This window comes from Eptatretus burgeri, chromosome 12 (assembly GCF_056783735.1).
Source record: "Eptatretus burgeri isolate ZD-2024b chromosome 12, Ebu_testis_v1, whole genome shotgun sequence".
Lineage (NCBI taxonomy): Eukaryota > Metazoa > Chordata > Myxini > Myxiniformes > Myxinidae > Eptatretus > Eptatretus burgeri.
Genome location: NC_140972.1, coordinates 24920220 through 24939312, shown reverse-complemented (window position 1 = coordinate 24939312; position 19093 = coordinate 24920220). Strand labels below are relative to the sequence as shown.

At 43.7% G+C, this 19093-nt stretch overlaps 1 protein-coding gene and 1 pseudogene across 5 annotated transcripts in view; one reads left to right on the top strand and one right to left on the bottom strand.

Annotated features, from left to right (window-relative positions):
• Positions 1-209: 209 nt before the first annotated feature.
• Positions 210-5936, bottom strand: LOC147015272 (uncharacterized; annotated as a pseudogene).
• The window catches only part of CPEB1 (cytoplasmic polyadenylation element binding protein 1), a 68682-nt gene continuing 55400 nt past the window's right edge, over positions 5812-19093 (top strand). For 3 of the 5 annotated variants that reach the window (XM_085849857.1, XM_085849858.1, XM_085849855.1), the window contains exons 1-2: positions 6680-6863; positions 7337-7553. In XM_085849857.1, coding sequence (XP_085705983.1) covers positions 6855-6863; positions 7337-7553 — 226 coding nt within the window. In that variant the 5' untranslated portion in view covers positions 6680-6854. Of the gene's footprint in view, positions 5938-6679; positions 6956-7336; positions 7554-19093 lie in introns of those variants that run through there. The other 2 variants (XM_085849856.1, XM_085849859.1) reach the window with 2 other exon arrangements.

Genomic DNA, 19093 nt, shown 5'->3' with positions numbered 1-19093 from the left:
TTGAAAATTATCTATTTTCATACATACCAAAATGTGAGATTCCCATGGAGTCTGGAATTAACTAAAATTGCCAGTAATTAGGGAAAATAACAAAATATGAGTTCAATAAGTCACAATAAGAACATGAAGGAAACTGTTCTCATCTTGCACATGAGGACAAGCTACAGACGTGGTAAGCAATGTTATTTCGCCATTGTGCTACTGTTTATCTAGTCATCAAAAAGCTCATCATAATCAATCTCATGCTCTTCGTCTTCTTCTCCCTCCTCCACCTCTTCAGCTGTTTTCTCCAGCAAGTCAATGAGAGAATGAGGAAGGATAGGGCCACATGACCATACTGGTTCCAAGATACCCTCCTCAGTCTTCTCCCAGCCTTGTCCAGGAGCATATGGCTTTGGACGCCAGAACAATGGCTTGTCTGCTCGCTTGTAGTTGGCAAGGCGGTGGTTCACACGTTCAATGTGTGGGACAAGGTTGTCTCTGCAAGGTGGGAGTTCTTCTGGTGATTTGACCTCAAGATCATCAGCTGTAGGAGGCTAGGGAAGTGGCTTTGAATCCTTGAATGCCTGCTGAATTAAACTACGAAGGAGCAGGGCCACATCGTCATACTTGTCTTTGAACCCCAGCTTGTATGCATGGGCCACTGCATCTGCAATGGAGATGCTGACACTGTAGACCAGGTTATAAATGATACAGCCTTTGTCACCTGGATTGACCTTGGCAAAGGCAATCTGCTCATGAATGTCATGGTTCTCAAGTCGAGTCTTCAGCTTCTAACTTCTGTATTCAGGATTAGGGAAGCCATTTCTCTCTAACTCTTGGATGTAGAGAAGATGCAATGATGCAAGCTGCACAACCTCATTCTGTCCAATCACTTGGTTTTGAATGAAATCAAACACAGCAGTGAATGACTTCAGATGTGCAGCAGCCTTACGAACCTGATCTGTATCGCTGGCATTTTTTGCAGCTCGAGCTGTATTACGCAGGTGATTGACATACTTCAAGTTGAATGACTTGCGACATGACTGGTGGAACTGGGCCTCTCTTGCAAACAGGTCTTCGCCTTGCACCATGCGATATAGAGCACTATTTTCCAGTTCTAGGGCTTGGGGCTCAATTTGTTTCCAGGTGGGAAACTTCAAGGCTCTATCCTTGTCCTTGAATATTGGGAACTTGATGCACCGCTCGGTCTTCCCCAAGACTTTCAGTTCAAGCCTTTGACAGAAAATGCATTCTGGAGGGAGCAACTGCATGGCAGAGGATGATGGTGGTTTACGAGGGGAGCGTGATGTTGAGGCTTCATTGGATGTTACACTAAACTTCAAGCGATCTTGGTTTTTGGTGAAGTTTTGGTAGCAGCCGCGATGATAGCCAATTGCTTGTAAATCTGCCCCAGAAAGACTCTCTGGAATATTGTTACAGGCTTCCTCCATGCGATTGGGTGAATCTTTTTTTTTTTTTTTTTTTTTTTTTTTGTATACCTTGGTCGAGGCTCGTATGAGAGCAAACACACAACTCACAGCAAGGAGGCATGAGACAAGAGGGGCGGGAGTGGAAGGGACAAAACAGTGGGGAACAGACACATTAGGTGAACTGTGGAAGGGAGAGGGATGGGGATGGGATGGGGAACATGGCGAAGAGAAGATGGACATTTCAGGGACTTTCAGGAAGGAAAGCAGGAGAAATGAAGGAAGTGGGCTTAGGTGGATTATCGGGGGTAGAAAAGATCGAGGATTTGGATGGGGGAAGATAAGAGGTGGTGGTGAACAGCTGTTTTGAAAGCCTGGAGGGAAGAATGGGAAAGAATAGAGTGAGGAAGTTTATTCCAAAGACGGGCAAAAGAGGAATGAAAGAGTGAAGATGAGCAGTGATTCTTGATTTTGGTAGTTTTACCAGAAGGGGGTTGTTGGCAGACCTTGAGCGCCCTGTGGAAATGTGGTGGGGACAAATCGCAGAGAGAGCAGGGGGGCAAGGCTGGAGAGGAGTCGGTAGAAGACAGAAAGACCACCGACCAACCTGCGGTGATTGAGTGAGAGGCCCAAAGACTCAGCTTCATTGCGGGAGATGCCGATGATCTTAAATGCCCTGGTTTCGACAGCGTTAAGCCGAGAAAGGTGGGAGGCAGGAGCACCAGCCCAGAGGGGAGAGCAGTACTCCATCAGGCTACGGACAAAAGCTTTGTAAGTGGTCAGGAGCTCAAGAGGGCCGAGGAAGGACTTAGCACGACGGAGGATTCCCAGTCGGCGACTGGCTTTTGAGGCGAGGTTGGAAATGTGACTTTCCCAGGAAAGGTCATGGCAGATAGTGAGACCTAGAAGCTTGAAAGAAAAGACTTCTTCCAGAGGATTGTTAAGAAAGTGGATGGGGGGTTTTGTAAACGGTCCTTTCGAAGAGACATCGTGAGAGTGTGAGATTTGTCTGGATTGAAAGACATGTTCCACGTGTTGGACCAGTTTGTGATTTTATTCAGATCTGCAGTGAGCGAAGAAGCTGCTGCTTGCCGGTCTGAGGGATGACAGATGGTACGGCAGAGGGTGGAGTCATCGGCAAAGAGAAATAGAGGATTTTCCAGAGAGTCCGAGAGATCATTGATGAAAACCAGAAAAAGAACAGGGCCCAGAACGCTACGTTGAGGAACTCCAGCCTGCACAGGAAGAGGGGATGAAAGAACTCCATTTAGGGCCACACGTTGACTGCGACAGGAGAGGAAGTCTGCGAGCCATGAGTGGAGATGGCCTTGAATACCATGGGAAGAGAGTTTGGTGAGTAGGGCAGGGTGCCAGACTGTGTCAAAAGCACGTGATATGTCCAGGGATACGGCTCGGATTTCCTGTCTGGCATTGAGGACCTCGATCCATTGATGGGAGAGCAGAAGCAGCATATCCAGGGTAGAGTGACCTGGTCTGAAACCAAATTGATGATTGGAAATCAAGCCATTGGAGAAGAGGAAGGATTTCATATCTGAAGCGATGATGGATTCCATCACCTTGCTGATGATTGGGAGAAGGCTGATTGGTCTGTAGTTATAGGGATCTGTTTTTGCACCTTTTTTATGCAGGGCAGTGATGTGAGCAGATTTCCAAGCAGATGGCAGATGACCTTGGGCAAATGAGAGGGTGAATAGAACAGAGAGAGGGTGAGCAAGAGCAGAAGAGCAGGCTTTGAGGACACGTGGGCTGATGCCATCTGGACCGGTTGCAGAATCTGACTCGAGGTTTGAAAGCAAGCTCTCCACCTTGTCAGGAGAAAAGGACACAGAGTCCAGGGACAGTTGGGTGCGACTGGGTAAAGTGGGTAGAGATAGTGATGGGTTTAGGACACAAGATTTAGCTGCAAACACCGAGTTTAGACATTCAGCTTTTTCACGTGTGGAATCAGCAGTGCGGCCATTTGAGGTAAGGGAGGGGATGGAGGGGAACATACACCAGAAACAGATTTGATTAAACGCCACCAGGATTTTGAGGAGGGAGAGAGGTTTGAGAGTTCAGACTTGAGATGAGAAAGATGTTGTTTTCTGGCTCTCCTGAGGGTAGATACACACTTGTTCCGAGCTTTGTGGAAAGAACTGAGATTACCCTCAGTTGGGTTTGCTTTCCATGAGGCAAAGGCAAGTTGTTTCAGGACAACTGCCTCGCCACAAGCTTCAGTAAACCAAGGGCGGGAGGAAGGGTAAGACAACTGAACACGAGAGGGGATAAATCTGTGCATGAGGGAGAGCAAGTTTCTTTGAAAGAATTCCCAGGATGAGTTGATGTTTGAGAAAGTAGTGATAGGAGACCAGTCTGTAAGTTTGATGGCTGCTCGGAGACCCTGCCAGTCGGCTTGAGTGAAATGCCAGACTCGACGGCGGTGAGGTGGTTCTCTGATAACAGCCAGAGAGATGTCCACTTTGACAAGGACGTGGTCAGAAGAACCAATTGGAGCGAAGGAAGAGCAGCAGATATTGTCAGGGAAATTTGTCAAAACCAGATCCAGAAGAGATGGAGTACCATTGGTTGAGATCCGGGTCGGGAAGTTGACCGATTGAGTCAGTCCCAATGAGTCGCAGAAAGCTTTTGCTGAGGTGCCATGGCAGGTGAGAGAGGTACCCACACCTAGCCAACTGGCGTGATGACAATTGAAGTCACCACATAAGAGGAAGAGAGAGTTTGGATGAGAAGATAGAAGATGGTCCATGTTTTCGGATAGTGAGGTGTAGATGGAGTCATCACTATTCGGTGGACGGTACAGTACACATATAAACATGAGGTGGGAGTGGAGGGGAAGCCAAAGCCAGAGGTATTCCTGGGGGTGTGGGGGAGTGAGAGCAGTGCATGGAGAGTGAGGAATAGAGTCTTTGATGAAGAGAGCAACACCTCCACCAGGACGAGGCTCAGGTCTGTCATACCGTAAGAGGGAGATTCTTATCTATCTTGAGATTCAATGAGTCGTTTGTCATGAATACTATGCAGCTGGGCTAGCTTGTCAGTGGCTGATCCCTTGATATTACTAAGTGATGTGAAATAGCCATGCTGAATGCCATTCACATGTAAAATACAAGTTATAGGAGGACGCTTCCACAGTTCTTCAGACCCATCACCATTACCACTCTTGCATTTCCTTGACTTTGACATGATTATCCACCACCACACTATAACTACAATTGTTAGTTCATTTTTACCACCACCAAAGCATAGTTCTAGCTACTAATTCTACAATAAAGCCTTCACCGAGAAAAGAAAATAGACATTGCATTAATAGGATGGACTCAACTGTGGTCAAAAACCTGAATTCACCTATCTTGACATCCCCAAGTACCACACTCCCTTCATGAGAGCTTGCCAGTCAATTTATGTTTGTTTGACCTTGAACCCTTAGTTCAAGGTCAAAACTGAAGGCATCAAATCATTCCTCATACATGATTTCCTATTAGTGCATAATACATACCTAACTTCCCAGACCATTATTTAAAGAGTTACAGGCACTTAAAAAGGGGGGGGGGGGTGGGGGGGACAATTGGGAATTCCCTTTTGTTCAAAATCCATGACATTTTCAACCTATTTTGCCCTAGATTTCTTATTCCCTTCATGAAATAATCCATTTTCTAGTTATACATGTTCTTGGCACTGCTATATTTAATATTGCTTAATTGTTTCATTTCAAAACAGTACATCACTTTCAAAATCTTACCTTTTTCATCGACCTTTGAGTCTTGTGTTTACATATCTGGTGACAGTTATGTGTCATAAGTCCCAGGACATCGGGGAGGGGAGGGGGATTCCCAAAGTTATTTATTTCACAAACTTTAAAGTGCTTGTAACTTTAAATATTGGTCTGGGAGGTTAGGTATGTATTAGGTACTAATAGTAAATGGTGTATGCAGAATCATTTGGTGCCTTCAGATTTGACCTTGAACTACAGAGTCAAGGTCAAACAGCCGTATGGGTACATTTTATTTTATATTTGTGCAAATTGCTAAATAAAAACCCCTTGAATCATGAAAATAACCCTCCAAATCAATTCCTCATGTCAAAATTATGCAGAAAAATGGTATCATTTATCTTTGCATGATGTCTGGTTCAAAAGTTATGGCAATAATTGATTTTCATTGGAAATCCAAGATGGCCGCCAAGATGGCCGCCAAACGGACCCCACAGGGGGACAATATTTCGCGATGGGAACATCAAAATTCCTTTTCTCGACACTTTCAGGATTACAAAAATCTAAGTTAGAAAAATATATCCTTCGGGTGCATGGGAACCCTATATCCCCCCCATGAGATGGTTTTATCGCAGAGACGAGGGCATTGGATGGATCTTTTCTTCTTGATTGCCTTAATTAGCTACACCTTGCTCGTACTGCGACGTAGTTATATATAACAGGAGCGCACGAGAGCACGACAACGTGGTGACCTCGCGCGCAGTTGAACGCACCACCTCGGCGAACAGCTGTGCCATGGTAGGTCAAGTACGAAGTACGGTCCTCAGCAGGAGTGTGTTCAGCTACCAAGTAGATAGATAGATAGATAGATAGATAGATAGATAGATAGATAGATAGATAGATCGCTAGCTAGCGCTTGCCGAGCCAGCTGTTCCTATACGGTTTCGAACGGAGTGCTTGCTTTAGTGCTTAAGCCGCTTGGCGAGCGCTCTACCACAAACTTGGTGACTGAACATACCTCAGATTATATACTATATATTGAAAGTGTGACGTGGTAGTGATTCCTGGATACAAGTGGGTAGTTAATCGATGTGCTTGCTGCGTTACGAAACGGGATTGTTGTTGGGAAATTTTGAACTGCGTCACGTGACTTGATATTTGTCTCGCCGGACGGTGTGTGTACGTGCGGTTCGTGATCCGAGTGGTAGTTCTAAAATTGCATTTGAAAAGTGCGTTTCTGGGTGTGTATTGGCGTGTGTATCACAAGGACAACGTCAAAGCAAAATCATTTAATTCATCACGGTCGGGAAGTGAAATGTTTCGAGATTTGAGGAGATATTAAAGGTGTCGGTTTGTTGCAATTCTAACCAGTAGTTTGGGATGCGATGGGACATAGATTTGAGAGCGCGCGATGAATTATGGGTATGTGGGCGTGGTTTGGAAAGCGCGCGACGTATTTATGGGTATGTGGGCGTGGTTTGGAAAGCGCGCGAAGATTGATAGTGTGTGGGCGTGGTTTGGAAAGCGCGCGATGAATTATGGGTATGTGGGCGCGGTTTGACAAGACGAGTGACGTAATTTGCCCGCTGGAGATGTGTAGACTTGTAGTTTTTTCCCCTTTTTTAGTTCGACTTGTCTTTGTGTGCGCGCTGTGCAAGGTTGACTCGGTGTAGCTTGGTCCGTATTTGTTCGCAGTGCGAGAAGGGGGTGAAACCATGAATCGGGTAGGTTAATATTTATCGCGTTTCGTGCTCGATCTTCTCTTTCGAACACCTGAGGCGAATGTCGGCGTCGCTCCCGGCTGTCTTTACTTGTGGTATTTTTTATTTTTTTGATCGTGAGTTCGTGATCGCTTCGAGTTGTTTTAATTGCGATATTAAGTTTGGGTATTTCCAGATTTATTTATTTATTTATTTTCGGCGGCCATTTCCCCTTTCCTCTGCCTCCATTACTGGTTCGAATGGACGCGAGCAGGTGGCGGAGCGATATTCCACGTGTAATTGACGACGAGTTTGGTTTACGTACTTTCGGTGAATCTAAAAATAACTGAAGTTCGTGAAGGGCTGTGCAAGTTGTGTCGAGGAAAAAAAAACAACCAGAATCCGACCGTTTATCGTCAAGAGTGACGTCAAAAAAAAAAACAAGTCTCCGTCCGTTTTAAGTTGATTTTTGAACCGTTAACTTTTGGTCCCAACAGGATCGCAACGTGAGCATGGGTTGTGCAGAGGCCGCACTTTCGGAGCCTGAAGGTGCCTCCTCCGGGGAAGGGGAGGCGCTCCGGAGCGAGTACGGAGCCCCGTATTCACGTGCGAGTCCCGACGTGTTCCAGCACATGCACGAGCTGTTTGAGAGCGGCTTGGAACTCGCTCCCTCGTGCTCCACTCCCGTGCAGCCCGACGGGCCGGATGGCAGAGGTAAGAGCGACGTGCTCGTGGATCGGTCGACCTTCACGCCGTCCCGTTTGTGTGTACCATGTGTCGACACGTTGTGTGCCACGGATTCGAACGAAACTCTGTTGACCGTAACGAACCGGATTCGATTTTTGGTTCAGGTTCAGACGATCGGTGGGATGCAAAACGTAAACTGTTCTGCCGGGAGTGCTGGTCCATTTTACTGTTTGAGGAAGTTGGGAATTAATTAATTAATTAATTATTTTTGAGAACTAGCAGTTTGTCCACCATTCGTGGTAATGAGATTTTGAAGGTTTTTTTTTGCTGAATAAAGTACTGGCTGTAAATAAAACCTGATGGATATTTGTGATGTAAACATTCGACCTAACAAGAAACGGTTTCTGGTACCCCGATAATTCCAGATGCACCCCGATATAGTCCATGGGCTGGGGTGGTTTCTGTGTGACTTGTGTGCCCTAAGTTTTTCTTCATATTATTGAAGTAGACCATGTGAGACATCAAAAAAGTGAGGGTGGACATCTGGGAGCCTGGTCGGATTTGAGAAAATGACGTCACGATATCAAGCTTTTGCGTTCATGAGGCGACCAAAAATTTGGGGTCGGGGAAACTAAAATGCTTATAACGCCACAACCATACATATGATATAACTGCAAACTACCATTCAAAATATTTGTTTTTATTCACCCTACATGTGACTATATGTAATTATCTGATTATTATGCAAATTTGCTGTCAAAAGGTCATGGAAATCGAGGGTTGCTTAAAATGTGAGTTGCTGGCTGTCAGAGGTTGCAAAGACTTATCTCTATCACATGATATGCATTGTATAAGAATTAACCCTTTTGTAACGAAAACATCAACTTTGATAAATGGTGCTATTTCAGACATGTCAAATTCCAGTTTTTCCATCGTCTAAGTGTACATTATTCATACCATACAGGTTGGTGATTGTTTTGTAAACCTCCTTTAAGATTATTACTATACATATCAGCAGAAGACCCAGAGGAAATGACTTCTTGCTATCTCTGACAACGATGAACCATTCAACCCTTTTATTTCAGTTATTTTAAAATGGGCAGAGGTTGAGTCCTCTATTTCTAGTCAGTTCTCATTATCTCCAGTCATTTGAGGCTTCTTTGGATTCCCACAATAGAGTAGTTCCACGAGGTTCTGTTGGAGGGCACTACCACTGATTCTAGTATTGACAGCTTGGAGGCACCACTGTAAAAGTGTATTTCCTCATGGGTGAAAGTAAAAATTTTTAATCAACGTTACAATCTTCATTTTGACAGACAGTTCTCATGTTTTAACGCACAGACTACTTGTGGTAGGTGTTTTTACGTACAGAAAGGCTTAAACAAAATCAGTAGTATAATCAGCCTTCACTATACACCAGTGTACACATGCATACACCCATCAAGTACAGGAATGTAAACAGGCTTGCAAATAGTTGAGCAGCAATGCCACCTGCCCAACGCAAGACTAACTGAACGTCTTTCCGATCTTCATTATCCCAATAGCGTGTTTATCACCCTTGCGACTCATTTGGAAAACCTCATCAGAAGTGACAGGGAAGGAAATTGGGATTTACATCTTCAGACTGTGCAAGCATTGCTTCCAATTTTCGTGGCTTTTGACTCGACCAACTACATCAGGTGGGGTTCCCTCTATCTTGACATTCACAAACTCTCACAAACAGCACCTGAGATCCACATAGCATTGCAAGAGGGCAAATTTGAATTTTAGAGCAACTGGAGCTAACGATAAATAGGTCCAAGAAAGGCACCTCGGGGATAATAGGCAGCACAAAGAAGAAGAAATACGTTGCAATGTGGGACATGATCTACCATGAGATGATGGCAATTAGTAATCTTTTCAGAGAACTAAGTGGAGTTACAACCCAGTACCAGAAAGATGTAAACGACTCCTTCAGCAAATATGAGGCTGAAACCGGGGAAAGAAACGTCCAAGCAATTCTAACTGTTATTGAAAACAAGGAGAAATCTTTCAGGAAAGATGCCACACAGCAAATGCTTCACAATATAATGACACAGGAAGTAAGGCCTTAGTTATTTTATAACTTTGTTTACGCAGTTATTCAGCTAAAATGTAGGGTTGGTCGGTCGAAATATAAATATAAATACAATTTCAATTTTTAGAAATTATATAGTTTTATGATTTTTTTTTTCGGATGTTCCATGGGAAAAAACAAGGGTAGGTGGGGGGGGGATAAATATAAATCCCGGACGAGGAGGGTGTAAGAACACATTGAAGATGGAAAACCATTCAAATGCAGGATGCCATTGTTCACTGTATCATCTAATGTGAAAAACAATAAAGAAGGATTAAAAATTGTTTTTACAATATAGTCTGGCATGTTTTTCTTATATGAACCTGTTGGATCATCAAACAAATGGAAACGATACTGAGAAAATAACTGTCATAGTCGTAGATGTGTGTGTACACACCAGTGCATAGTGCTGTATATGATTACAAAAAGGTGTCTACTCTGAGTCAACATGCTCAAAACGGTCAGAGCCATAACCAGCTTGGTTTTCAGTGGGCATCTGATCGTACCATCTCCCCATCCCCAAGAGTGCATCAAAGGCTGATTTCTGGTCAGTTGAAGGCTGAATATCAGCATCTCGCAGGGAAACTTTGACGTACTTGGCACCGAAATCTTTCAATACGAACAGCGGTGCACAACTTTTGATGGAAACAAAATCGGCACGATCGAGAGTAGCGTGCGAAACATACCTGCTGCTGCACTGAATTGATGCAATAGTTCGGCCAGAATATTCGTCGTCAAGATGTTGCGTGATTAAATCACCAATACAGTCACTCATTTATACCGCTGACATACTTCTTAACAACTCATGGCTCGCAGACTTCCTCTCCTGTCGCAGTCACCGTGTGGCCCTAAAATGGAGTTCTTTCATCCCCTGTTCCTGTCCAGGCTGGAGTTCCTCAAGGTAGCGTTCTGGGCCCTGTTCTTTTTCTGGTTTTCATCAATGATCTCTCCGACTCTCTGGAAAATCATCTATATCTGTTTGCTGATGACTCCACCCTCTGCCGTACCATCGGTCATCCCTCAGACGGCAAGCAGCAGCTTGTTCGTTCACTGCAGATCTGGATAAAATCACAAACTGGTCCAACACGTGGAACATCTTTCAATCCAGACAAATCTCACACTCACGATGTCTCTTCGAAAGGACCGTTTAGAAAATCCCCCCATCTACTTTCTCAACAATCCTCTGGAAGAAGTCCTTTCTTTCAAGCTTCCAGGTCTCACGATCTGCCATGACTTTTCCTGGGAAAGCCACATTTCAAACCTCGCCTCCAAAGGCAGTCGCCGACTGGGAATCCTCCGTCGTGCAAAGTCCTTCCTCGGCCCACCTGAGCTCCTGACCACTTACAAAGCTTTGTCCGCAGCCTGATGGAGTACTGCTCTCCCCTCTGGGCTGGTGCTCCTGCCTCCCACCTTTCTCGGCTTCACGCTGTACAAACAAAGGAATTTCGAATCATTGGCTTCTCCCGCAATGAGGTTGAGTCTTTGGGCCTCTCACTCATTCACCGCAGGTTGGTTGGTGGTCTTTCTGTCTTCTACCGTCTCTCTCCAGCCTCGCCCCCCCCTCCCAGCTCTCTCTGCGATTTGTCCCCACCACATTTCCGCAGGGCGCTCAAGGTCCGCCAACAACCCCCTTCTGGTAAACTACCAAAATCACAAATCACTGCTCACCTTCATGCTTTCATTCTTTTTTTTTTTTCCCACCTTTGGAATAAACTCCCTCACTCTATTCATTCCCATTCTTCCCTCCAGGCCTTCAAAACAGCTGTTCACCACCACCTCTTATCCCCCATCCAAATCCTCTCTTTTCTACCCCCGATAATCCACCCAAGCCTACCTCCTTCAAATTCCCTGCTTTCCTTCCTGAAAGTCCCTGTAATGTCCATCTTGTATTCCCCGTCCCATCCCTCTCCCTTCCACAGATCTAATGTCTCTGTTCCCCACTGTTTTGTCCTTCCCATTCCCTCCCCTCTTGTCTCATGTCCCCCATGATGTGTGTTAGCTCTCACACGAGCTTCGACAAGGTATACAAAAAAACAAAACTATCACTTTCGCCCCAGAAACAACAGTCAATCTGAACCACACTGGCCACTGCTCAGACGCCATGACCGAAGGCGACTGCGCAGTTCCACTGCGCAGCTCGGTTAAAGGTGACTCGGCATTTTGGCGCGCACGCACGAAATTATATTTTGAAAATAAATGCCGACGTTTACATTTCGGGTTTTGAAACTTTTGCATCTTCGGCAGAAAATGTATAAATATAAAAGGCTAAAAAATTTTTTTTTATATTTCATTTCGGCAAATATACTGTCGGCGGATCCGTAAACCAAGTTATAAAATAACTAAGGACTAATGACTGACTAAATACGGAATCGGCTGCTTCAGATAAAAGCAATTGGGACCGCAACCTATGAGAAACTACGTAAAGAACTGTTTGTTGAACAGTTGGCTCAAATATTTCGGACACTTCACAAAACAAATCTGAAAACTTTTAAGAGTGTCCGCGCACTCCCAAAAAGACAAGAGGCTTCAGGAAAGTCACAAACACAGAGGGAAGATAAACATAGGCAGCGTGGCATTGAAATTGCCCGTGTCTGAGGGAGATCCATGACAGAACTTCTGGAATATGACTTGACGTCATCTTCTTCGCTTTTTGACAGCCAGGGTCTTATGTCAAAGAGCACCAAAAGTGACCTGATTAATGATATTGCAAAGAAGCATTCAATTGATGTTCTGGATGATTCAAAAGACATGCAGGTTGGGTATATAGTGGATGTCATGGCTAATGTAAGGAAGATGACTGCCAAAGAATTTACTAACTTTGGTGAATTTAGTGGAGGCATTGTAGATTACATACAGATATCTGCAAAGGGAGCTGATCGAATAGATTATATCTTTGATTCATACTTTGACATTTCAATCAAAAACTCGGAAAGAAAGCGACGAGAAACCATCTCTCCGATTGAACTGAATGCTGTCGGTGAAGATACACCTTTACCAGTTCAGATGGAGCGGTTCTGGCCAGCTAACAGGAACAAGCATAATCTTGAGATTTTACTGCACCAGACAGCCATAAAGCACGTGCGAGAGACCCCTTCAAGCCTGAAGGTATTTGTGAGTGGCTTTTCAAGTGAATCTGTCGAAGTCCCATGTCTTTCCTGTTGTGATGGCTATTGCAGGGACATTCCAGAACTCTGCATTGATATAGAGGAAGCAGATGCACAAATTATACCCCACGCCTTGCATGCTGTGGAGCACGGAATACAACGACTCGTGGTGTTATCCCCAGACACTAATGTATTTGTGCTGTTGCTCTTTTACTGGGATGTACTGCATGAAAAGGGCCTTTATGAACTGTGGTGGAAACTCTACCAAATATATTCCAATAATTATCTTGCGTCAGATAAAGGGCCTGACCTATGCAAAGTCCTTCCCGCTGTTCATACACTCACTGGGTGTGATTACACCAGCAAGGTTGGCACAAAGTAAACGGCCCTTAAAGCAAATCCAGTAGACAACCTTCAAGGATTAGGTTGTAGCCAAAATGGACCTTCTGATGAAGTTGAGAGAGCAAAATCGTATCTAGTGAAAGTCCTAAAGAATGGAACTACCCGCACAACAATGGATGAACTCTGGGATCATAATTATCACCACAGCAAAACCCCACTCGAAGTTGCCACCTACAAGCCATGCCATAAAGGCCCATATTCTAAGGGCATATTATGCTACATATGTGATGACATCAATTCTCTCTGCAAATACGACTGAGTTGAATCCTCTCCCATATCGATTTGAAGAGGAAGATTAACTTCTCCATCCAGATAAGGCCATCAGACCCATTCCCGAGGAATATGCTGTGCACTGTACTTGCTTGAGATGTGCATGTCGAAAGAGTGACCTGCCTTGTTGCCATTTCTGCAAGTGCCAAGGTATGGGAGATGAGAATGTTTGCTGTAAAAATCCAGCTGGTTGTATCTAAAACCGAACAGAACTCGTATGTGACACAGCTGCGTGGAAATGTACTCCTGGCATCTACATGTATTCCTTCTCTTATCAAATTGGCATGATTTGGAATAGTGACTACTGTCAGCAGTATACCTTCATTTGGATATAAAAACCTAGACTATTACTAAAACTGAGCAAATTCAGCAGTTTATTTTTGCTAAATGAACTAAGGATGTTCCGAACCCCCCCCCCCCACCCCCCTTTTATAGGTGGTTGTTTTAGGACTTGGTGGTTTAACGACGTGGGAATATTGTAAGAAATTGGTAAACAAGCCGGTAGGCAACGAGGGATTCGCGAGGGTCGAAACGCTGGATACGATGCTTTTCATTCTGACCGATCCACCGACGAAGATTCATTGCCAAAACATATTGGTTCACATACAATTGTTCCTCTGCCTGGCAAGATTTTTCCTATTGCGTATTTTGCCAACTGGCACTCATAAAAAATGACGGTAAATAGACACCCTATTTTTGAAGGATTACCATTTGAAAAATAATCGGTTTGCTGGTTTGTGCTGTGGAGCCTCGCGTTGCAGACACACACACACACACACACACACACACACACACACACACACACACACACACACACACACACACACACACACACACACACACACACACACACACACACACACACACACACACACACACACACACACACACACACACACACACACACACACACACACACACACACACACACACACACACACACACACACACACCCCGATAAGCTTCTCTCAATGCTCTTGTTTGACCACACCTCCTGAGCCACACAATATTTTTCATAAGCCACGCCCACTTTACTACGCCACTCCCTCTTTAAATAATTGAAGGTGGTGTGTGGGTCGTGGAATCGTTTACGGAAAATAAATAAATAATTGGAGGCGGAGTGTGGGTCGTGGAATTGTTTTCGGTAAATAATTGAAGGTGGTGTGTGGGTCGTGGAATCGTTTTCGGTAAATAAATAAACATATATTATTAGAAATCTACAAAGACAAATGCCGGTGATTCCATTTATTTTGGATCCTTTTCACTTTGGTCAATAACGTTTGGATCGAGGAGAGATCGAAGGTGGAACAATGGTGTCGTTCCTTACAAACGCTGTATACACACCTTAAATGATGGTAAATAGACACCCGATTTTTGAAGGACTACCATTTGAAAAATAAAACCTCAATCAAAAATCGGCTCAAAATTTTCTAAATATCTCAGTGTTTATTTCCGAAGTCTCGTTTCTCTACATTCAAAACTGAAGGACAAGTATTGAAAATACTGTACGCGGTTTTTCGACCGCTGCACGGCAACGGGTGGTTACTGGGCAACGGAAACTCAAAAGCTTGATATTGTGACGTCATTTTCTCAAATCCGACCAGGCTCCCAGATGTCCACCCTCACTTTTTTGATGTCCCACATGGTCTACTTCAATAATATGAAGAGAAACTTAGGGCACATAAAAGTCACACAGAAACCACCCCAGAGGAACAGAGGAAATCGGCGGCTGTTTTTCAGTAATGGGGTCAAAGTTTGATTGACTTAAAAAAAAACAAAACATTGCATAACTCACCTGGGATGCATCGATGGTGTCTTGTTCAAAGTCGTAAAATGGACACTGGATAGGCGTTTCCGATTTCTTCACAAACACGCTGTCCATGCCTGACGTTCGCCTGAAGGGGGTCACAGGAATGTGGAATGTGTTGGTTCATGGTTTGGCATTTGTCATTCCTGCATTTTGCTTTCGGGCTCCTTACTGTGCATAGCACGGGTACCTCACTACTATTTTTATCTCGCCTGTTCGCAGAACAGAGCTTTAGTGATACCCCCGGCGTCAGCGTCAGCGTGAGCATGAAAATGTAATGGTGCAAGTTATTTCCTTTCTAATGTTTTTATCTAACACTATTTAACTGATTACAATATACATATATTGCTTTAAAATTATGTGGATCAGACTTCACTGCAATGCTTTATAAAAAATATAAGACTAGTCTTTTAAAAACTATATATATATATATATATATATATATATATATATATATATATATATATATATATATATATATATATATATAAACAGGCGAGCATTGGTTGGCTTTGACACCAACTCTGGTTAGTTATATTTATGAGTTCCGTGCATTCGCGGTTGATAATTTGCAACATGCTCCTACATTTGTGGGAAATTGCCCCGCGTATTCACGTTTTTTTTGCGGCTTTTTTCTTTCTTTTCTAAAAGCCGCGAGCATAACAGTTCTGAAACGTATCTTCCACGCACAAAGCCGCTGGATGTACGTACGCAAAAATAACGTCCAGGAGCCGTGAACATGACCTGCTTCCTGTATGTGTATTAGTACTTCATGGGATGTCTGACCAGTGTAACCCGTCATTCCCCTCGATGACATCCCTTGTGAGTTGCTTGCTGAATGAAAACACAAAGCTTCTGTTGTATGCAGTAGTTACTGGGTCACCACATATGGACGTTACACAATGGAAACATTCAGTGCATCTTTGTGTAAATCACCATCTTGCTACAAACAGCACCATCTGAGCTGTTACATTTTAAAAACACTCAGCATAATCTGCCTACAGATAGGAAAGACTTCATGTCCTGTGAATTGTAGAATGAAAACGTTCAGCATATATCTATTGATGTAATTAGCAGCTTGCTGCATCGACTAATTACACAATGACATCGCTCATTGCATATATTATCAGCTGCTGAATAGAGCATCACCCATAAAAATCCCCCACAAAGAATGTGCAGACGACTCATTGCTTCCTGGATCACCATCATTCTCGTCCCGTTGCTCCGACCTGGGTATTGCCTCTCGCTCAGTTCATTCTTCGAAAATGACTCCCAAGGATTGAGGATAACACTCAGAAGGGTATGGACCACTCATGCGGGAGAAGGCGAAACACCTGCACGGCCATCTGGCCATCTCTCTGGCGCGGCGGGTACAAGTGGAACCTCCAGACTGTTTACAGAGAGCAGGGGGTGGTTCCGCCGCTTCCAAGGAGTGATGCAATTTGCGCAACATCAAGCTTGTAGGGGAGCTTACCTCTGCGGACCATGACATTCCCTGCAGAACTCGCGAGCCTCATCGAGAAGGGGTACCTGCTGGAGCAGGTCTTTAACACTGAGACAGCTTGCTTTGAAAAAAAAAAAAGATGCTGACCACAACGTTCATCTCACATCGTGAGAGCAAAGCAGCTGGCTTCAAGGCCACAAAGGACCAGGTGTCCCTTCTCTGCACAAACGCCAAAGGGGACTTCGTGGTACATCCCATGATGCTCTCCCGTTCCTTGAACCCATGTGCGCTGAACAAAAACGAGCAGGAACTGCATGTACTGGAGGGCGAACAGGAAGGTTTGGGTGACATCTGAACTTTTTATGAACCGGTTCCATAACTGTTTCGTTCCTCAGGTCGAGCGGTATTTGGCAGGAAAGAACCTTTCGTTCAAGGTACTCCTACTTGACAATGCTCCTGGCCACCCCACGGACCTGACCGGTGCTCAGCCGAACGTTGAGGTCATGTTCCTGCTGCAGAGTACCACCTCCCTCATCCAGCTGCTTGACCACGGAGTGATATCAACTTTCAAGACTTGTTTCACGTGACGCACCATCTTCATCATCTTTATTTTGCAAAGTTACATGTGTTTGTTTACAAAAAAATTGAGAAGGTACCTTTTTATTTATTTATTTTTAATTGTTTGTTTATTTATCTTGTTTTGGTGAGCATCTTAAACGAAACTAACCCTGCATTCATGGTCAAGCATTTTCAATTTTAAAAACTTTCCCCTTTGAACCAGAAACCGCTAACGTTGTCATCCTCATTGTACGAATTCCCCAACTTTGGTGTTGCCATTTGTAGCCTTTTTCATGAACCAATAACATTATCCCCTTGTCTCCATTTTAACAATGACAAAACATTCGCAGATGCCCCCACCCCCATACTTATGGATTTTAAACCCTGACATTTGCTGTTTGGTTTTTTATTTATTTATTTATTTATTTATTTATTTTTTGTCAATCCTTGGAGCCTGTTCCCCCCCCCCCCCATTCCATTTCCTACTGAAACAATGCCCCCACATTCGTGGTTTCAACATTCATGGGGTTTTCCCGGAATGTATCCCCTGCGAAAGTCGGGGTCCTGGTGTTTATATAACCTCTGTGTTTGTCTCCCGTTTACGGTGGCCACTTCCCGTGCGTGCTGCATTTGAAAATCTTCGTAGGCAAAGGTCAACATTCACTTTTCATTGGAACATCTGGATTAAAGTAGATTGATCTTCATGGAGTAAGACGTTTTAACATAGCTTTATTTTGCCCTCTTTTTTGACAAATCCAAACTCCGCAGCCCAATGTTGCACCACAATTTTGCGGTGGGTGGTACAGGTCGCTCTGAGCGAAACCAAGTGTGCCACACAATTAACCTTGAAAAAAAAAATATTATATTTAGATATTTTTAAATTTATTTATAAATTAAACACTAATTTGAGTTGATTAACTTGAGCTTTGCTCGTCCTTGGGGACGGGTTATTTTGCTTTCCAGTATAGCATGCAGTACATTAATGTGTCTTGTGCATCCAGTGAATAAGCAGAACTGTTACACAATTTGTTTAGAACTCGCTTCCTGAGAGCAAAAATGATGGCTGCTATGACACTGGGATTAGTAATGGATTTGATATTTAATTTATTGACAGTCGCCGGGCGGTGTTTTGGGGTTTCTCCGTACATCAGTCAGTCCATGCTAATTTTGTTTTCTCTGCAACCGCTTATCTGATTGACCCAATTTTCACCATAGGTGGGACTAATTGTATACAATTATCATATCATTCACATGGTGTGGCAGCCATGTTTGAAAAACGGAAAATCTTTGGACCTTTATCTCCATAATTGCTCTATGAAAAATTTGAGCCACATCAAGTACTCCCCATTTGAAATGTTTTTTATTTATTTATTTATTTTTTTCCCATGTCATAGGTGGCTTTGTTATGACATAATTGCATACACTGAATGCTTTATCCGATCAGTATGAAAATTTTCTAGGGCAAAATTGTATTGGGGTTGGGGTGGGGGGGTGAGTTCTCTGCCTGTAATATTATACATCACGTGGCTTGGCAGCTTTTTATTTTTTGTTTTTAAAGTATAAACCTTAAAAAATCTTCTCCAGACAGCTTGACAGATCAAGGTGAAACTTAATCCACATGTTCCCCAAGCCTTTGGAATCTCAAGGTGTTCATAACTAATTAATGGATGGTCTTGTCTGGCAGCCATAGTGAATGAAAATCTTTTAACAATTGTTTCTCTTGAACTGCTTCATCAATAGACTTGAAACTTCACTTATCCAGTCGTCATGGGGAATGTGTTTTATATTTCAACCTGATTGGATGCATGGTCTGGCAGCCAGAATTATTTAATATTTTGATCTGGGTTCAGGCATTTAAATCGACCTTGCTTACAACTATATATAATG